At 37.1% G+C, this 20,875-nt stretch overlaps 1 protein-coding gene across 13 annotated transcripts in view; it reads left to right on the forward strand.

Moving 5' to 3' along the window:
* The window catches only part of CAPRIN2 (caprin family member 2), a 43,642-nt gene extending 26,366 nt beyond the window's left edge, over positions 1-17,276 (forward strand). For 3 of the 13 annotated variants that reach the window (XM_055395528.2, XM_055395524.2, XM_055395521.2), the window contains 9 exons: positions 596-677; positions 3,727-3,782; positions 6,021-6,125; positions 7,412-7,558; positions 10,276-10,444; positions 11,956-12,138; positions 12,871-12,971; positions 15,170-15,233; positions 16,354-17,276. In XM_055395528.2, coding sequence (XP_055251503.1) covers positions 596-677; positions 3,727-3,782; positions 6,021-6,125; positions 7,412-7,558; positions 10,276-10,444; positions 11,956-12,138; positions 12,871-12,971; positions 15,170-15,233; positions 16,354-16,922 — 1,476 coding nt within the window. In that variant the 3' untranslated portion in view covers positions 16,923-17,276. Of the gene's footprint in view, positions 1-595; positions 678-3,726; positions 3,783-6,020; positions 6,126-7,411; positions 7,559-10,275; positions 10,445-11,955; positions 12,139-12,870; positions 12,972-15,169; positions 15,234-16,309 lie in introns of all 13 variants that reach the window. The other 10 variants (XM_055395529.2, XM_055395534.2, XM_055395523.2 and 7 more) reach the window with 10 other exon arrangements.
* The last annotated feature ends 3,599 nt before the right edge of the window (positions 17,277-20,875 follow it).

A 20,875-nucleotide genomic window follows, 5' to 3' on the forward strand; every position in this document is an offset into this window, starting at 1 on the left:
ATTACCAGTTATATAATCTGACAAACTCCCAACCTTCTACTTTTTTATTAAGTGAGGGAATTGCTTACTTCTTCAGATTATTTGATGATAAATAAAGGACCTAAAATGATCACTACAAGTGTGTAAGTTAAGTACTCAAAACGTTGGAAATATTTCCAGGATAACCAAGATAGGCACATGGGAGAAGAGAATGGCTTCTTGTCATGAAAGTATCTAAAAGCATGAGTTAGTTTAGTGGTTGAGATAAAATAATTAGAACTTCTCATTGGTTATAATAAAAATGAGGGTTCAGTCTATGCTAGGATTAATGTTTATGTTTAAACCTTCAAGTGAGGAGTTTTCCTAACTTGGCCTTAGAATTATTATTAGAGTTTTAATACTTGATAGTCTTAAGGTTTGACAGTTACTTTAGATTTACTTTTAATTTCTTCTCCTAAAAGACTTAAGTTATTAACATCTTAAGATAGTTATTAGATAAATTCCTATAGCTAATAAGCTGAGGTTTATGACAATATCATAAATAATTTAATGGTAATAGGTTTACAAACAAACGGTGATCTTTGTTTCCACTCACTATTTAAAATTTTATCTTTAGGAATCTATTCTGGATTTTGACAAACCTTCAAGTGCAATTCCATCATCACAGCCGCCTTCAGCTACCTCAGGTAGCCCAGTAGGTATGTCCTCATTCTTAAGACTTATTATACCTACAGCTGTTTGTTCCAATTGTTTCTTTTATAAATAATTTTACTCTTGACTTGCTTGACTCCTTTCAACTCTGTACATCTAGTGTTGAGGCTTTTGCATCCTGTGAGTGAAATTATATCAGTGGTATTTAGTGCACTGCTTAACACTGCTTAACGCTGATTAACACAGAACTGGAAAAGGTCAGTTTTCATTCCAGTCCCAAAGAAAGGCAATGCCAAGGAATGCTTAAACTACCGCATATTTGCACTCATCTCACACACTAGTAATGCTCAAAATTCTCCAAGCCAGGTTTCAACTGTATGTGAACTGTGAACTTCCAGATGTTCAAGCTGGATTTAGAAAAGGCAGAGGAACCAGAGATCAAATTGCCAACATCCATTGGATCATTGAAAAAGCAAGAGTTCCAGAAAAACATCTATTTCTGCTTTATTGACTATGCCAAAGCCTTTGACTGTGTGGATCACCACAAACTGTGGAAAATTCTTAGAGATGGGAATACCAGACCACCTGACCTGCCTCCTGAGAAATCTGTATGCAGCTTAGGAAGCAACAGTTAGAACTGGACATGTACCACTTCACGCCAGTCAGAATGGATGCTATCCAAAAGTCTACAAGCAATAAATGCTGGAGAGGGTGTGGAGAAAAGGGAACCCTCTTACACTGTTGGTGGGAATGCAAACTAGTACAACCACTATGGAGAACATTGTGGAGATTCCGTAAAAAACTGGAAATAGAACGGCCATACGACCCAGCAATCGCACTCCTGGGCATACACACCGAGGAAACCAGAATTGAAAGAAACACAAGTACTCCAATGTTGATCGCAGCACTGTTTATAATAACCAGGACATGGAAGCAACCTAGATGTCCATCTGCAGACGAATGGATAAGAAAGCTGTGGTACATATACACAATGGAGTATTACTCAGCCATTAAAAAGAATACATTTGAATCAGTTCTAATGAGGTGGATGAGACTGGAACCTATTATACAGAGTGAAGTAAGCCAGAAAGAAAAATACCAATATAGTATACTAACGCATATATATGGAATTTAGATGGTAACGATAACCCTGTATACGAGACAGCAAAAGAGACACAGATGTATAGAACAGTCTTTGGGACTCTGTGGGAGAGGGTGAGGGTGGGATGATTTGGGAGAATGGCATTGAACCATGTATATTATCATATGTGAAACGAATCGCCAGTCCAGGTTTGATGTATGATACAGGATGCTCGGGGCTGGTGCACTGGGATGACCCAGAGGGATGGTATGGGGAGGGAGGTGGGAGGGGGGTTCAAGATGGGGAACACATGTACACCTGGGGCGAATTCATGTCAATGTATGGGAAAACAAATACAATATTATAAAGTAATTAGCCTCCAATTAAAAAAAAAAGAACTGGACATGAAAAAACAGACTGGTTCCAAATAGGGAAAGGAGTATGTCAAGGCTGTATATTGTCACCCTGCTTATTTAACTTCTATGCAGAGTACATCATGAGAAACACTGGGCTGGATGAAGCACAAGCTGGAATCAAGATTGCTGGGAGAAATATCAATAACCTCAGATATGCAGATGACACCACCCTTGTGGCAGAAAGCGAAGAAGAACTAAAGAGCCTCTTGATAAAAGTGAAAGAGGAGAGTGAAAAAGTTGGCTTAAAGCTAAAACATTCAACTTGGATCATGGCATCTGGTCCCATCACTTCATGGCAAATAGATGGGGAAACAATGAAAACAGTGACAGTCATTGTTTTTTTGGGCTCCAGAATCGCAGATGGTGATTACAGCCATGAAATTAAAAGATGCTTACTCCTTGGAAGAAAAGTTATGACCAAGCGAGACAGCATATTAAAAATCAGAGACATTACTTGGCCCACAAAGGTCCATCTAGTCAAGGCAATGATTTTTCCAGTAGTCATATATGGATGTGAGAGTTGGACTATAGAGAAAGCTGAGCGCAGAAGAATTGATGCTTTTGAACTGTGGTGTTGGAAAAGACTCTTGAGAGTCCCTTGGACTGCAAGGAGATCCAATCAGTCCATCCTAAAGGAAATCAGTCCTGAATATTCATTGGAAGGACTGGTGTTGAAACTTCAGTACTTTGGCCACCTGATGTGAAGAAGTGACTCATTGGAAAAGACCCTTTTGCTGGGAAAGATTCAAGGTGGGAGGAGAAGGGGATAACAGAGGATGTGATGGTTGGATGGCATTACCAACTCAATGGATATGAGTTTGAGTAAAGTCCGGGAGTTGGTGATGGACAGGGAGGACTGGTGTGCTGTAGTTCATGGGGTTGCAGAGTTGGACACAACTGAGTGACTGAAATGAACTGACTGAACTGATTAACACTGCACTAACACTGGTTAATCTGAATCTGGTCTGACACTTCAGACTTCAAGCTTTTTGTTCTGCATTAGTTTATCTTAGGAGTGGAATGACATAATCAAAGCCATAGTTCAGCCGTAGTAAGCAGTATACACCAACCAGAAGAGTGGTGCAGTAATTCCTGGGTCGGGTAAGGAGAAGGAAGAGAGAGTAATTAATAAAAGTAATAGACATTAACAAGAATAAACCAAACTGAAACTATGTAATTGGAAAGTATATTTAATTTACATGATCAAAGAGAAAAATGAAGAGACAGATGACTCCCGCAAGGACTTATTTTGAAACTTGTAATTTGATGTGTATCAGCCAGTTACTACTCATGATAGCTCAGATTTTATCTTCCAGATTACAGTTGCTGGTTTTTAAAAAGTCAGTTCTTTTCTTTTGGAAGCCTTGAAATGCTGCTTTTGTCCGTCTAACCATAAAACATTATTAACTATCATGGATGGAACTAGGATCCTTTTCCTTTATAATCCTCTCTGACTTTTTAAAGCTCTAATAGAAGGACTTGAGACCCAGTTCTAGATACTGCTTGGTTTTATAAAATATAAACTTCAGTTTCCATCCAGTTGGTATGCATAAACTTTTCTTTCCCTTAGTAGTTTACTGTTGATTTCACTCTCTACAGCATCTACAGAACAGAATCTATCCAATCAAAGTGATTTTCTTCAAGAGCCATTACAGGTAACTTCTCCAGATTCATCTTTCATTTACTCTTTCAGGAGAAACTCTTGCTTTGGTATGAACGGTCAGACTCACTGATTCTAATATTCCTAACTAAATTATTGAAAATGTTTTAAGGATATCTCGTTTTTTAGATCAAGTAAAACTGGTCCTCAAAAAATTCCCTACTGAACATGGGCAAGTCAACAAAGAAGGAAATTTTAGTAAGGAAAGAGCAAGCCTAGAGAATTCAGAGATACTTTGGGAATCTTACTTTGCTGTTTAAGCCACCTAAGTCACTTAGTATTATTGGCATAGTAAAGAGTCTAAAGAAAGAAACGAATTTTTCTTAATTCATGGTTAGTCCCTCACCCCACTGCCTGCTTTAGCTAAAGAATTCCATGTTATCTGTTCTAGCTATTAGATTCTGTATGAGGCTTTCAGTCAATGAGTTTTTTTTTTTTTTTTGATAAACCAATAGTCTAGTCTAATTGTTCTCAGAGGCATGCCTCTGGGGTGACTGCATCAGAATTATTTGGTCACTTTAATAAAAATACATACAGTCGACCCTTGAACAATATGAGTTTAACCTGCTCAGGTCCTCTTGTATGTGTTTTTTTCTCCCGCTAAATCCATACAGTGCTACATATCTGATGTTGGTTTAATCTGAAAGTGCGGGACCACAGGTACGGAGGGTCGACTGTAGGGTCTGAGCATCTCCGAATTTTGGTATCACAGCGAGTCCTGGAACCAGTCCCTGTGGGTACTGAGAGAGGACTATATTGTTAGGTACCACCTTAGACCTGTAAGGTTGGCATTTCCAGGGGTGTTATCTATTCATCTATGTTTTTAGTCTGCTTCTTGGGTGAATCTGCATGTTGATTTTTTGGAACCACTGGCCTCCATCATCATGCTTACTCAGAAATACTTAAAATGAACTCTAGATGGTCTATTTAAAGAGCAATAACTTGGAAGCAAAAACTGCCATAACTTCCCAATAAATACTAATGTAAAGAATGCTTCTTATCTTTTTTGTTAACTTCTTAACTAAGATTCAAAGTCTCTTAAAGCTTAACTATCAGGTGCGCTAAATTGCCTTAACTTAGTATCTGTGAATTTTTTGGCAGCTGACTAAGTTGTGTTCCTACAACAGCCAATAGCATTTATTTTGGGTGGTTGTCTCATTGTTTTAAAGAGGAGGCCAGAAGCAAGGCCTAGGTTTAAAAACACTCCTGTTTTATAATAGTTTGGTCAGATCTAAATTATACCTATTTAAATATATAAAATGCTGTAAAGGATTTCAAAATTTTTTTCATAAGACCTTTTCCATGAGACTTTTTAAACATGGTCCCCATCTCCTTCCCAAGAAGCAGCATATCATGATGAACTCTTGGAGATGACTGAAACATAACTGCTCTGTTAGCCTTGGGTAACCCATTTATTACTTGGGCTTCTGAGAACTGAACTGAAGCATTTAGATAAAAGGAGTGGATTCACTGACACTTCGGACCTTGTGATTGCTAGAATTTTATGGATTTCTGTTATATTTCAATACCTGTTATGCCATAGAATTCCTTCCTATCTGCTCTCATAGCTTTTTTTATCAGTTACAGTTGTCAGACTTAGTTCCTAAGTGCCTTCTCCCAACTTTTATTTTATACATATTAGCTTTGATTTTTGTTAGGATATTGGTGCCATTGTGATTTGTGTAGAGCCTATCCTTTTTATTTATACTTCTTCCTACTCCTATAAGACACTGAGAGCACTCAGAGTAAAAGATAGGTGTCATGATTCTGGCAGACCCGTGCTCAGAGCGTGAATGTACCCTGGGCTCATTGCCCAGGGAGCTTGCTGTTGAGTGCCTGATGGAAAATCTGGCCCCAGATTTCCAGGGCCAAGAATCTTGATAAATGAGGATGGGATTAGATGTGTAGCTTTGGTGACTAGGCCTGGAAAGGCAGTGTAGCTGGCTGCTTGGCTTTGAATCTCAACTCTACCCCTTAATTTTAGAGTGATCTTGGGTAAATTATTTAACTTTCTTTGCTTCTGCCTGATTATGAATAAAATGGGAATAGTTGTACCTATTGCACAGGGTTATTGTTAGGAGTAAATATATTAATATGTGTTAAAAGTGTTAAGCATAGCAATTGGCACTGCTGAGTATTCAGTGAGAGTAATGTGTTAGGAAGGTCAGGGCCCATGTAATATAAAGTGAACAAATTGTGCCTTTTACAATGTTTTATATCTTCCTGTGTCTAGGCTGCTGCTTCTCCAGTTACTTGTAGCTCAAATGCTTGCTTGGTTACTACTGATCAGGCTTCTTCAGGATCTGAAACAGAGTTTATGACCTCAGAGACTCCTGAGGTAATAAGAGACCAATTGTCTTAATTTCATTTCTGACTTAGAGAATAGCAGAACCAGCTTAACGTGTGAATTATAGGCACGATCAACTTAACGACTGAACATTTGTACTTTACTAATGTTTGCTTTCTATTGATGTTGTAGTCCTGGAACTTACACAGGTAACTTTAACTTTATTGTGACTTTACCATATAAATAGACTTAATAGTGTATTAAATAGACTGAAAAGGCAAATGTATTGCCTTTTCAGATACAATAAATTATATCCGAAATGCTAATGTCAGAAGGATGAAAATTTCTAGGTAGGGGTAGGATTAGCGATTAGTTCAAGTTTCTCATTATATTTATATTGAAGGACTCCTTAGGAGAAAAATCTTTTATACATATAACTGAAGACTCAGTAACTTTATAGTGTTAATATTATCATTGACTCAATCAGAATGAGTTCCATTCTCTTTTCGGCTAATTTTGTGAAAGCATTTTGATAGTATTATGTTTGTGCTTTTGATAGTTTTTACTGTGTTTGAGCAAATCCTTGAGATAGATATAACATGATAGGTAGATTTTTTTTTTTATTAATTTAGCAACTCAGGTTTTATTATTATTTCTTGGTTAACTATTACATAAGAAAATGTATTCATTATATAAGAAAATAGTTTTTATAATGTTGATTTGGTCTAAATTTAAATTAAGTGTTTGCCACCTAATGAGTCACACCTGTTTGCTTCATTACCTCACTGGGATTGTTTTTTCCTATCTTTTAAGTATTTGGCTTTATAATCTGTTGTATCAAGGAGTTGCTAATTCCCTTAGTTAAGAGTTATTTATATTAGCTCAGGTTTGGTTTTCTTTTTAAAGGGAGCTGACTAAGGAATCCACTAGTAAGACTTTGAAATAGAAAAAAGTTAACACTGACCAAGCAACTCACCCAGGGTTTTTCTTAAGCCTAATTCTTCTGTATAAGTTTGGAGTAATATTAGATTCTGAACTAGAAAATATCATTACAGTGTTTGAAAGGGACTGGGTCCTCATAAAAAGTTCAACTCCTCGTCTCTTAGACTGATTAATAGTAAGATTCTCACTTAGTCAGCAAGCTGTGCAAAGCAAATACTAGTGTGCATGCTCAGCAATTGAGATTTGAAATTGTAAGCAGAAGCTGTTCTTTTGCATTCCTATGTCCAAATGTCATCCTATAGGACTTGCTGACTTATGCCATCCTGGGGTTTAGTTTAAGTTAACTGCTTGTTGTATGGCAGGTGATTGGCTGATACTGCATTTCTCCTCCCTAGGCAGCAGTTTCCCCAAGCAAGCAACCGTCTTCACTAGCTTCTCCAAATCCTCCCATGTCAAAGGGCTCTGAACAGGGCTTCCAGTCACCTCCAGCAAGTAGTAGTTCAGTAACCATTAACACAGCACCCTTTCAAGCCATGCAGACAGTGAGTATAAAACATGAATGATGATTGCAGTTCATTATTCCATTTAAAAAACTACTGTTTCTTTAATATTGGGTACTTATGTGAAAAAATTTGCCTTTTCTATTACTCTTATTTGGACTGATAGAATTTGCATTTGTTCAATGGAAATATTGTTTGTGGAGTGAAGAGTATTAAATCCAAAGCCTCAATAATTTTGAATGACTATTTTGTCAGGGCATTTACCCTTCTGAAAATTAGTGTTAGGCAAAGCTTAAGAGACCCATATTAAAGAAATGAAATGTAAGTGAGAAACATAATTTTCTATAAATAGCTTAATAATACTAACAGTTACTAATATCACAGTTCTGGTATTCCACGATATCAATACCCTGAAATATAGGACACATACTTGTGTGTTCTATTACTGTTGAAACTTTCATTTGATTTCATCTTCATTCATCTCATGCTGGGTTTTGGAGAATTGTTCAAGATTTGTATGGTATTTTGAATTACAATCTACTTCCCTGGTGGCTCAGATGGTAAAGCATCTGTCTACAAAGCGGGAGACCCGGGTTCGATCCCTGGGTTAGGAAGATTCCCTGGAGAAGGAAATGCAACCCACTCCAGTACTCTTGCCTAGAAAATCCCATGGACAGAGGAGCCTGGTGCAGGCTACTGTCCGTGGAGTTGCGAAAAGTTGGACATGACTGAGCGACTTTACTTTCTTTCTTTCTTTCTACAAGTTGTAGTTTAAAACTTTTTAAGATTGTGTTACAACTGTTTGTATATTTATTCTCTAAACCTAGAATAAATATAAAACTTTTATTTAGAAGAACACAAAGTCTTAGCCAATAAGTACTCTTCCTGATGATGCTTAATGTCCCACTTCACGTCCTTTTGAGTGACAGTGGTGAGATGGGGCCTGTGGAATGGCAGTGGGAAGCAGACACAAGGCAGGGAGGTGGGCTGGTGAATTCAGACACATGAATTCACTAATCTTATTACTCCCTGCTTGGCCACCTAGAAAAGCTCAGTGTTCTTGCTTTCCCTCTATGCCTGTCAACCCATCCTACACAGTACTGTTTTTTTAGTAAAAACAAAAAAATCCACACACAAAAAAACAAGCTACATTGGTTTTATTAAGTTTTTCTTATTCCTAATTAAAAGCAAATATTGTTCCTTTATTAAATGAAATTGAATGTCCTTTACCTGACACTCAGTAACTTTTGAAGCCTGGTATAACTTGCCAGACTAGTCCCCTGGACTTGCCCTGTACATTCTTATCACAAATACCTCTTTTGCTCACCCCGGTCTGTCTTCTCTACCTGTTTGGTTCCTATTCAGTACAAGCTGGTTCTTATTTGTTCATTTACTGATTTATTATTCAACAAACAGGTAGTTACAAAGCCAGGCACTGTTCAACAATGCCTGGGTTTTAACAATGGAGAATAGATGGGTCTTTGTGCTTAAGAAGCTTATACTTTATTATGGAGGTGGGAGGGCTAGAGAGAAAAATACTCAAATATATATTATATCATATGTTATGTGTATTGAGGAAAAATGGAGCAGGATAAGGGGGCTCGAGAGTAACAAAAGTGCTTTATTATACTCAGTGACCAGAGTCTGGTCAAATCATTGTCCTGCCACGTGGTAGAAATTCAGTCAATGGCAGATATTTTCATTCATCCTCAGTTTCTGAAAAAGTACCCTCTTCCCCTATGAAGTTTTCATTTTCAGTAAGCAGCATTATGATAATGTAGTATCAGGAGAGTTAGTTTTTGTACTTGATTTAACTTCTGTCGGAAATCAAATAGGAATTTTTTTTTTTACTGTGGTAAAATGTGCATAAAATTTACTGTTTTAACCATTTTAAAATGTGTAATTCAGTGGCATTAAGTACATCCACAGTGTTGTATAGCCATCACCACTGTTTTTGTTCAGAACTTTTTCATTATCCCCTTCTTCTCCTTAGCCCCTGGTAACTTCTATTCTGCTTTGTCTCTATGAGTTTGCCTATTCTTAGGTACATCATATAAGTGGACTCATGATATTTGTCCTTTTTCTACCTGGCTTTTCAGTTAGCATAGTATTTTCAAGGTTCATCCATCCCTGTTGTAGCATGGATCAGAATTTCATTCTTTTTTATTATGAAATAACATTCCATCATATGCATATATCACATTCTGTTTACTAGTCATCTGCTGATGGACACTTGGTTGTTTCACCTTTTAGCTCTTATGAATAATGCTATGCACATAGGTGTACACATATCTCTTTGAATCTCTGCTTTCCGTTCTTGGGGTGTATGCCTAGAAGTGGAATTGCTGGATCATACGTTAATTCTACATTTAGCTTTTTGAAGAACCACCATACGGTTTTCTACAGTCGGCTGTACCACTTTACCTTCCCATCAGCATTTCATGAGGATTGTAATTTTACCCCACCCTCAGTTATACTTAGATTTTCTGTTTTTTGTTTTATGTTTAAGTAATAGTTGTCCTAACGGGTATGAAGTGGTATCTCATTGTGGTTTTGATTATTTTTTTGTCTAATGGCTAATGATGTTGGGCATCTTTTCATATGCTTATTGGCCATTTATTGTCTTTGAAGAAATGTCTGTTCAAGTCCTTCGCCCATCAGACAGAAGTTTTTGAATGTTGCAGAGTTTTGCCAAATGTCATCCTTCATTATTTTCTATGAAACTTTGCAAATGACTCAGTGTACTCTTGTCTTTTAAGGTATTTAATGTTAATGCACCTCTGCCTCCACGGAAAGAACAAGAAATAAAAGAATCCCCTTATTCACCTGGCTACAATCAAAGTTTTACTACAGCAAGTACACAAACACCACCCCAGTGCCAACTGCCAGCTATCCACGTAGAACAAACTGTCCTTTCTCAAGAGACTGGTAAGATCTTTGTGTATATTTTGAAGACTTAGATGAGAGCTAATTAAATGGAAAGCAAGTCTGTAGTGACATTTGAGTGGTTCTTTCCTGACTAGTTCTTGCCTAGAAAATCCCATGGATGGAGGAGCCTGGTGGGCTGCAGTCCATGGGGTCGCTGAGGGTCAGACATGACTGAGCGACTTCACTTTCACTTTTCACTTTCACACATTGGAGAAGGAAATGGCAACCCACTCCGGTGTTCTTGCCTGGAGAATCCTGACTAGTAAGCATTATCTTTTCTCCTGTTCAAGTGCTGAGAAATGCTTAATGCCTTTTCCTCTCTTTAGTTAAGTTCACTTGTTACTTTTAACTTTTGTGGAGGTAGAACTTAGGTGGCTGATTTAATCTTGGAGCTTCAATTTTTAAATGTGATTGCTTTGATTACTATCAGCAGTGGTAGAGGTGCATAAGGCACTATCCAGCTGCTTTTATGAAGGTTTTGAAATCATTGTTAACTCTGTGTTGTCACAGACAGATGGCTGTCTGACCATTTCTCTTTTTTTCTCTCTTGAAATAGAGCATTGATTAATGTGAAGATATATATTTAACTTATTATGCTTATTCCACTCTTTGCTTAGAGATGGGAGGCCCTTTTGGTCTTTCATGCTATAGGTACATGAAAGAGCAGGTGACTTTGTAGTCATTTCCCAATCATAAGAAGCATTTGTAGATTTTTAATGTTGGTATTTCAGACCCCTGTTGGGTTTTCTAAAACTTAAGCCTGAGCAAACGAATTGAGCATTCTGAGTACTTGGTTAATTGCAAGAGGTGGTGAATGTAAATGCTTGGACCTAGCCACAGATGACCTCCTTCTGTTCTCACCTGTGCTGTGAAAACATAGGACAGGCGATGTACGTAAAGGATATTGTTATATGCCTTTTCAATTAAAGTGTTAATAAAAGTTCACTTTCATTTTCTCCATAAGGTGAAATATTTAGCCTTTTTTATTCCTTCGTGGTAAAAATATACATAACATAAAATTCATCATTTTAAACATTTTTAAGTGTATAGGTTTTATGGCATTAAACTTAATCCAAGTTGTTGTGTGGCCAACACCACCATTCATCTCTAGAAAATTTTCATCTTCTCTATTTAACGCTAACTCCCCATTTCCCGTTCCTCCTAACCTTGGCAGCCAGCATTCTACTCTGAATTTGCTCTAAATACTTATCTGATATAAATGGAATCATACAATATCTGTTCTTTTGTAACTGACCTATTCCTTTTACCATAATATCTTCAAGATTTATCCATGTTACATTGTAGAGTGTGTCAGAATTTTCTTTCTAGGGCTGAATAATATTTTATTACTTAAACATCTCTATATATACACATGCATATCTATGGCACCTATTTTTTTTAAAAAGGGAGAAAGTTGTATTAAAGGTTTGCTCTACACTGACTTCTAAGTATAAAGAATATTAAATTTTTATTACCGTTTAACTCTTGGACTCTAAAACTGTTTCCTTAAGCAGCAAGTTTTCCTGATGGAACTATTCAAGTAAGCAATGGTAGCCTTGCCTTTTACCCAGCACAGACGAATGTATTTCCCAGACCCTCTCAACCATTTGTCAATAGCCGGGGATCTGTTAGAGGATGTACTCGTGGTGGGAGATTACTAACCAATTCGTATCGGTCCCCTGGTGGTTATAAAGGTATGCTCTGAATAAATAATTATACTGAATTATTTTGTCTATATATTTACTTGACTCAAGTTGTTTTTACTTTACCTTGTTCATTTTTGTTGTTTCTGTTTATAATGTAGTAGAAAATTCCTTATTTCTGCAAAATAGAGTATTTCTAATATATCTTTTGTCTATAACAGAGGAACTTTTTGTATGAAAAACAGATTGATCCTGTGACTTACTGAAGTAAAAGGTTGAACATTTTGTTTTTTCCAGGAATTAATTTTGGTTTTCATATTTGAATAATTTCTTTCTTTTGTTAACTGACCTGGCTGGCTCAAAACATGTTATAGTTAAGACAATCCCCATTTCCTAGTTTTTTTGTCAGAGTATACCACAGATGATAATTTTGAGAGTATAATAGTGATACTCTTTTAAGTTAGATATGGTTCCAAGTATTCTAGTCACTGCATGATATTAGCAAAAGTATGCTAGACCAAGGCTTTAACCACCATCCTTTCCCAACCCCATCTGTATTCCAGCAATAGTAAAATTCTACAGTTGGCTTATTTGAAGCCTGTGATATTTTTATAAATGTGTGTTTTATTGTGGAAATAATATTAAAGAGTTTGCTTAAAGAAGGCATAAATCTAGTGATGGCTTTATAAGATCAGTTTAACTTTTTAAGTGGTATAGAACAGGCTATTTAAAAGATTAGTGTAATTTTGGCCATAATTTTAATGTAAGTTGTTTATTTACTAGGTTTTGATACTTATAGAGGACCTCCTTCAATTTCCAATGGAAATTATAGCCAGCTACAGTTCCAAGCTAGAGAGTATCCTGGAACACCTTATTCCCAAAGGGTAAGAATAATTGTCATAATTGAACAATTGATGTGAAGTACAGTTGATGTGAAGCTAGTGATTAACCTATAGCAGAGTCATAATTTGTTTTGTAATGGCACTTTTATTACTATGGAGAGTTGAGTTGGGAGCTTTTCTAATAACCCAAGAAGGATGCATGACAACTGCCTGTTACATGGAACAGACAACTGCCTGTTACATGTTAGGAGGTCTTAAGTGTGTTAGTTGCTCAGTTGTGTCTTACTCTTTGTGACCCCATGGACTGTAGCCTGCTAGGCTCCTCCATCCATGGGATTCTCCAGGCAAGATCTCCACTGTCCAAGAGTGGATAGCCATTTCTTCCTCCGGGGGATCGTCCCGACTCAGGGATTGAACCTGGGCCTTCTCCACTGCAGGCAGATTGTTTACCGTGTGAGCCACCAGGGAAGCCCAGGATGTGTTAAGGACTTGATTAAATTTGCATTAACTCATTTACTTCACCACTGTATAAGGGAAACTGGAGTTCAGAAACAAGTAACTTGTATAAGTTCACTCAGCGAATAAATGGTAGATATTTTTCGCAAGTTTCTTAACTCCATAGCCCATAGGCTTTACTATATTGCCTTCAGTTTAACTTTTCTAGATATCAAGTTTAGGAAAATCCTTTTTATTAAAAGTTTAATTTTTTTATTAATTCTTTATTTGAATAGTTCAGATATTCTTTACTGTATGTGGTAAAAAATTGATAGGAAGATGTTAAACTTTCCACTTTAACTGTCCTTGGAAACTCCCTATCTCTGATCATATCTGGATGTGAATTTATACTACATTAGCATTTTAAGTTTTGAAGCTTTACAAGTCTTCAATTATATATCTGGTATTTTATTGAGTTCTGTTGTTAATATACAAAGGATCTGTGCTTGAAGCGCTTATAGTTACATAACGTAAGATAGATGTCTGTACAGAAGCAGTATTGAAGAACACACTTTGGAGAACACACCATGTCACGTGAATGACTTGGGTTTGACCCCGGATCTCACCACTCCCCTCGTTGTGTGACCTTTGACATGTTATGTAAACTTTTTGAGCTCTAGTTCCTTATCTTTTTTTTTTTTTTAAGTCACTCAGTTGTGTCCGACTCTTTGTGATCCCATGGACTGTAGCCTACCAGGCTTCTCCATCTGTGGGATTTTCCAGGCAAGAGTACTGGAGTGGATTGCCATTTCCTTCTCCATAGTTCCTAATCTTTTAGATGGAGACTCATCAGTTTGAGTTACTTATATCTAAAGTGTTGAGGATTACTCTGAGAGAGTCTGGGGATTAAATGGAGTGATAGACATAAGTGCTTTGTATGAAAATGCCACGCATGTATCAAGGATTCAAATGCTAACTATTATTACTTGATTGTCAATACTGTGTGTGAAGAGAATATGTTGACTAAAACAAACTTCAATAATAGCACATCTGTTCTCAGTACCAGTATTCTAGTATTTTTTGGTGCTGTTTTCAGTTTCTTATTGAGGAAACATATGATATCAATGAAAGTAGTGTTCTTGGGAAGAGGATGAGGAGTTTGGGGTAGGAATATTATTATTTTTATTGTGTATGTTCTTGTCCTATTGAAACTTTTTATTACACGTTAATAATTAATGACATTGTTAATTATTCTTTTTATGACTTGTACGGGGGCTTTTGCCATACTTGGGAGTCAGATTGAAATGTTGTGTTTTGGACATTTTTTGGTAAGGATTCCAGGAAGTAATATGTTCATGTGTTATAATTTTTACCAATTTCCCTGTCAAAACAAAACCCTTAACAGAGTTAATAGTTGTCATCACCCTTTGGTTTATAAATAGACTGAATTAGTCTGTATTTTTGCTTTATTATGTCCTTTTGTATTGAGATGAGGCACAGAGGACCAGGTCATATTTCTGAATTTCCTTCATAACCTAGCATTGTGTCTTCTATGTAGTGTTATCTAAACACTTTCTTGTTTTTGCAAGTGTTAACATATCTAGCCTGTCAGGTTAATTAACAGATGAAGATATATGTTACTCTGACCCTTGTTTTGTTTTTCTTGGTGTCATCTGAGCCCCTTTGGTTGGTTGTTGGAGAAGGCCAGATCAAAGGCTCAGAGGACTTAGTCTTACAGATTTATTTGCTAGTAATAACTATTTTGCATTTTTTTTGCTGAGGTAAATATTATGTGTTCATTTTAGGATAATTTCCAGCAGTGTTACAAGCGAGGAGGGACATCTGGTGGTCCTCGGGCAAATTCGAGAGGTAAGGATAATTGAGGAATTTATTTACCCAAAACGTACCTCTAGATCTTTCTTTATTCTCTGTCAAGTTCTCCCCAAAGTATGTTGTTTTCAACATTTATCTTTTGAGGTTTTTGGTTTGCTTAAATGTAGTACTGAAGACCCAAGGGAGATATATTGGACTACTAGAAAGGCTGTGGAGATCATTTGTCACTTTTAAGTGTATATGGGTGTTGTGTATGTTTTAAATTTGTTTGACACCAGAGCATAATTTAACCTTAGGTGCATATTCTCTATACCGACTTGGTATAGTTTTGGGTGATTTTCAGGATGGTGGTTGTGGAATAATGGGCACTCCTAGATACTCTAGTGCCCCTTAGTACATTGATAGATAGGAATAAACAATGATTAAGACACCATGACTTGAACAAAAGCAGGATACTTTAATACTTAAAATGTGAAGGTACAATTAAAAGATTCAGTGTAACTGAGAAAATCAAGAATGAAGATTAACTTTGTCACAAGAAAAAGGAAGCTTTTTCCTTTAAGAAAGTAGCCACTATTCACATTATCTTTGCCTTCTATCTGAGCAGTGTTTTTGTACAATACTGAAAACATTTTATGAAATCACATTAACTTAGAAATAAAGAATAAGCATTTATTATGGAACTTAGTACCATAACAAAATGTTTCAATGTCTAGTTCCAAAAGTTGCTGCTTTTATGTAATCTCAGTTTTCTTGAGTCCTTCTCTGTTAGATAACTTGGAGATTTATCACTGAGGAATTAATAACTCAGAAATATGGGCAAAAGATAGAGTGTTCATTCACATCTGGGTTTTACACTTTGCCAGCTGTAACTAGTGTTAAGTTATCCAACCTTTTAGGGGCCTCATTTTCTTAATATTAAAAAATAAAGATACTGGACAAAATCATCTAGATCCTTTCTGACTTTAGAATAGTAGTATACAAACCTATTGTCAGAGAAATCTAGAGAAGTATACTGTAGCTCTACTTTATTGCTTTTTAAAAAACTTACTATAAAATGCATTTTTATCTGTGTTTCAGTAGCCGACTAATGTTAAATATTGTGTTCAAAGCTAACTGCTTCATTATGAGAAACTCACTGTTGCTAATAAAACAGCAGGGTGGAGTGATTCTTCTCAGGTGAGCAGCCCAGAAAGAGACAACGAAACCTTTAACAGTGGTGACTCTGGACAAGGAGACTCCCGTAGCATGACCCCTGTGGATGTGCCAGTGACAAACCCAGCAGCCACCATACTGCCAGTACACGTGTACCCCCTGCCTCAGCAGATGCGCGTTGCCTTCTCAGCAGCCAGAACCTCTAATCTCGCCCCTGGGACTTTAGACCAACCTATTGTGTTTGATCTTCTTTTGAACAACTTGGGAGAAACTTTTGATCTTCAGCTTGGTAGATTTAATTGCCCAGTGAATGGCACTTATGTTTTCATTTTTCATATGCTAAAGTTGGCAGTGAATGTGCCACTGTATGTCAACCTCATGAAGAATGAAGAGGTCTTGGTATCTGCCTATGCCAATGATGGTGCTCCAGACCACGAAACTGCTAGTAATCACGCAATTCTTCAGCTCTTCCAGGGAGACCAGATATGGTTACGTTTGCACAGAGGAGCAATTTATGGAAGTAGCTGGAAATATTCTACATTTTCAGGCTATCTGCTTTACCAAGATTGAAAGTCAGTACAAAATCGACAATGAAAGGATATGGTGTTCTAATTAGTGGGAATAAGGAAAAGTAGTTCTTGTCCTTGTGACTGATTGGTTAAGGAAGATGTTTTCATCCCTAGAAGGAGGAGGAGGTCCTTACTTTTTGTTTTCCTCCTCATGGTGAAAAATTTCAAGCTGAATGACAATTAGCACTAATCTGGCACTTTATAAATTGTGATGTAGCCTCGCTAGTCAAGCTGTGAATGTATATTGTTTGCACTTAATCCTTAACTGTATTAATGTTCAGCTTACTAAACTAACTGCCTCACGTTTAGGCAAATTATAATGCCTTGTTGTGCCTCAATAAAAAAGTTACCTGCACCTTTGGTGTTCTTATTTGATTAAACATTTAGTTAAGAGGTAAGATGTTTAGTTTTTAGTGTTCATCACTGGAAAGTCTTGGATGGGAATCTTCATGGGTTCATATTGTTTATTTTAAAATAAGCCTTTTATTTATGAGAGCTCCTTTGAGTTACTTTTCTGTTAATATACATATCATTCATCAAAATATTTCATCTGTTTTCCACTGCCAAATCACATGTTCTCCTTGAAGCTATTTTGTAGTAGTGTGTTACCCTTTATTTAGCTATCTTCAAGTTCCTACCATATGAATACAAAATAGAGCAGGAGATACATAGATAATACTACTGGTCCACTGTCAATAAGGCTTATGCCTTTTAGTGGATTCTTAATTTTAGTAGGTAAAATATTTAGTCATCAAAAAGCACACATAGGTCTGTGGTCAGGCAGTAACTGATCTTGGGCAAGTTATACATCTTAAGATTTTTTTAAAAGACCATTTCCCAAGATGTAAAATGGGCATGATAGATCAGCCTCATAGGGCAGTTGTGAAGTTCAGATAAACAGTTTAATGCATCTAAAAGACTTAACACAGTAACTGACACTTAAGCCTTTAATAAATGTTAGATGCTGTAATTGTGTTTTTCTCATTCTGAAAACTTTCGGGTTCTGCGTGTGTATATACTGTCTTGCATGCAGTATAGCCAGAGTTTAGTGTCCATCTGGACATACATCATCACAGGTCTTAATTTGTTTGTAAATGCTTCTCACTAATAGGAACTTGATAATGTTTCTCAGTGACTTTAAAGAATAGTATTTTAAAATAAACATTTTGATTGCATATGCTAGGATTTATTAAGGGTCAGAGAAAGGGCATTCTTTCTCTGCAACCAAGCAAGTCACTGGCTGAGCTGGAAAGTTCTTGTTCTGATCCTCCACTCACTCTGTTGTTAAATAATCTCAGGAAGATGGTGTAAGAGCATTAAATTATGGTTAATTTTTGAGCTAGGTGTGGGTTTAGCAATTAAATCCTATGTGGTGGTAAATGTTAGTATAGTGCTCTCAAGATAGAGGATGTAGTGTGATTCATTATTTAACAGAACTTTTCAACACATGATGTACTTTGTGAGTTAGAGATACCAGTATTCCAGTTGGTTCATGGCTTTTACGTCCAGAACACAAACTGAAAAATATATAGGAAAGCCACAAGGAAAGCCCAAGAATACTGGAGTGGGTAGCCTATTCCATCTCCAGTGGATCTTCCCAACCCAGGAATCAACCCGGGGTCTTCTGCATTGCAAGTGGGTTCTTTACCAACTGAGCTATGAGGAAAGCCCCTGCATAGGAAAGCAGAAATATGATTGATTGAGTGGAAAACTTGATGTTTAATAACAGCTGTTGATCAAGTTCAGTGAGGCCTTTCTCAGTCCTTTTTAGCCACTATTTTCTGCTGCACTAGGGTCTTCAGTTTAGTCGTTTATCCTGCACCCAGGCAATGTTTATTTAAAATATTGTGAATGACTTTATATTTTTTAAGGTACGTGTCCAACAAGAAGAGATTCATTACCTAGGGTATCCCCTCATGAAACTCATGTTTTAGGAGAGTATTTTAAATGAAATACTATTTTTCTAAGTGTAAAGATAATGAACTAGAAAATTAACAGTTCTTATGGCACCCCACTCCAGTACTCTTGCCTGGAAAATCCCATGGGTGGAGGAGCCTAGTAGGCTGCAGTCCATGGGGTTGTGAAGAGTCGGACACGGCTGAGTGACTTCACTTTCCCTTTTTCTTTCATGCATTGGAGAAGGAAATGGCAACCCACTCCATTGTTCTTGCCTGGAGAATCCCAGGGACGGGGGAGCCTGGTGGGCTGCCGTCTATGGGGTCGCACAGAGTCGGACACGACTGAAGCGACTTAGCAGCAGCAGTAGCAGTAGACTTAAGGAATGAATGGACAAGATCTTTCATTCTGAAACACTGTAACTTTTGAAGATACAGTTCTTCTGGAATCTTTTAGTAAAAGTCCAGATGTCTTTACAGAAAGATGTACATAAGCAGATTTTAGATACCTTTGCAAGAGATGATGGGGATCCATAGATATGAAAAAGCACATTTAGGGACCTTGTATAAGGAATTTATATTTTACTGAGAGGATCTTGTTGGTATGACTGAGGTGGAAAGGCATTCCATAAAGTTACAATATAGCTCTGAATATATAGATTGTTACTTGTCTTACTGGAGATAGAGATAGGGGAGGTGGTTTTTCTATTTTCTATAGATTTTCTAAAAGTTTGCCTCTTGAGTTTTTTTTCCACTTTAAATCTTTTAGTCTTTTGTTAAATGAATTTTCCCTTAAGAATTGTGAGCAACTGACTCCTATCTCCTCTAAAGTTATTTAGGGAGTAAATGCAGGTATTTAAAGAAGGAAATATTTTTGAGAGGTTTGCTCACTTATCTCCTATACCAAGTATCTTGTCACCCATTCCATTTTTAAATTGAAACTTTCTAAACTCCACCCTGGAGGCTCAATGGTAAAGAATCCGCCTGCAATGCAGGAAACATGGGTTCAATCCCTGGTTGGGAAGATCCCCTCAAGAGGGGAATGGCTACCCACTCCAGTATTCTTGCCTGGAGACTTCCATGGACAGAGAAGCCTGATGGGCTACAGTCTGCTAAGTCACTTCAGTTGTGTCCGACTCTGTGCGACCCCATGGACGGCAGCCCACCAGGCTCCCCCGTCCCTGGGATTCTCCAGGCAAGAATACTGGAGTGGGTTGCTGTTTCCTTCTCCAGGGCTGCAGTCTAGGGGGTAGCAAAGAGCGACATGACTGCCTGAGCGTGCTTGCGCACATACACAAACTCTGTGATAGCTACAATTTTACAGTGCTTTGACATCACATACTGTGTTTTTATACTTTAATCTTCCCTGTTTGCAAAGTTTCTTTCTTATTGACTGATGTTCTGTTGTGATCTTTGTGATGATACTTTATGTGTTTTATAAGGTGTAATAATTTTTGGCATGTAGACTAAAGGTTTTTTCACATGAATTCCACTCTGCTCCCATGACAGACACTTTATTTTGATGAAAGATTTTTGAGTTGTCTCTCCAGGTCCTCCACTTGCTAATGTATCTCAGGGGTATTTTTAATTGCCACTTCAATGATAGGTCAATACCTTTAATCCTCACTTTTTAGATTTTGGCGAGTGTTGACAAACTGATAGGGACAGCTCACTTGCTACTACAGCAAGACGCTGAATGCCAGATGATAAAATAGTTACCCATTTTCAATATCAGGAAGCCTTAGGTTCACTAATTGTAAGTTTTGTAAGCATTATTATTTTATTCATTTTATTTCAAGGGCCTTATGCTTTGAAATAAGTGATTAATTTAGTCTTTCAAATAGCTGGCTTATCTGATTTGTACCTGACTCAGGGGATACAAAGATGAATGCTCAGACACATCAGTAACAGTTTTATCCATTTCATCTGCTGAGAGCAAATCTCTGAGTTCTTTCTCTGATTTCTATCACACTTCTGTTTTCCTGATCTGTATCTGGAAATCTGACTATTCCAAAGGTAAACCTCATTGGGCCAGTTATTTAATCTTCTCATCTTTTGT

The sequence above is a fragment of the Moschus berezovskii genome, chromosome 6 (genome assembly GCF_049115385.1).
Source record: "Moschus berezovskii isolate FMDL1 chromosome 6, NW_MosBer_1.0, whole genome shotgun sequence".
Lineage (NCBI taxonomy): Eukaryota > Metazoa > Chordata > Mammalia > Artiodactyla > Moschidae > Moschus > Moschus berezovskii.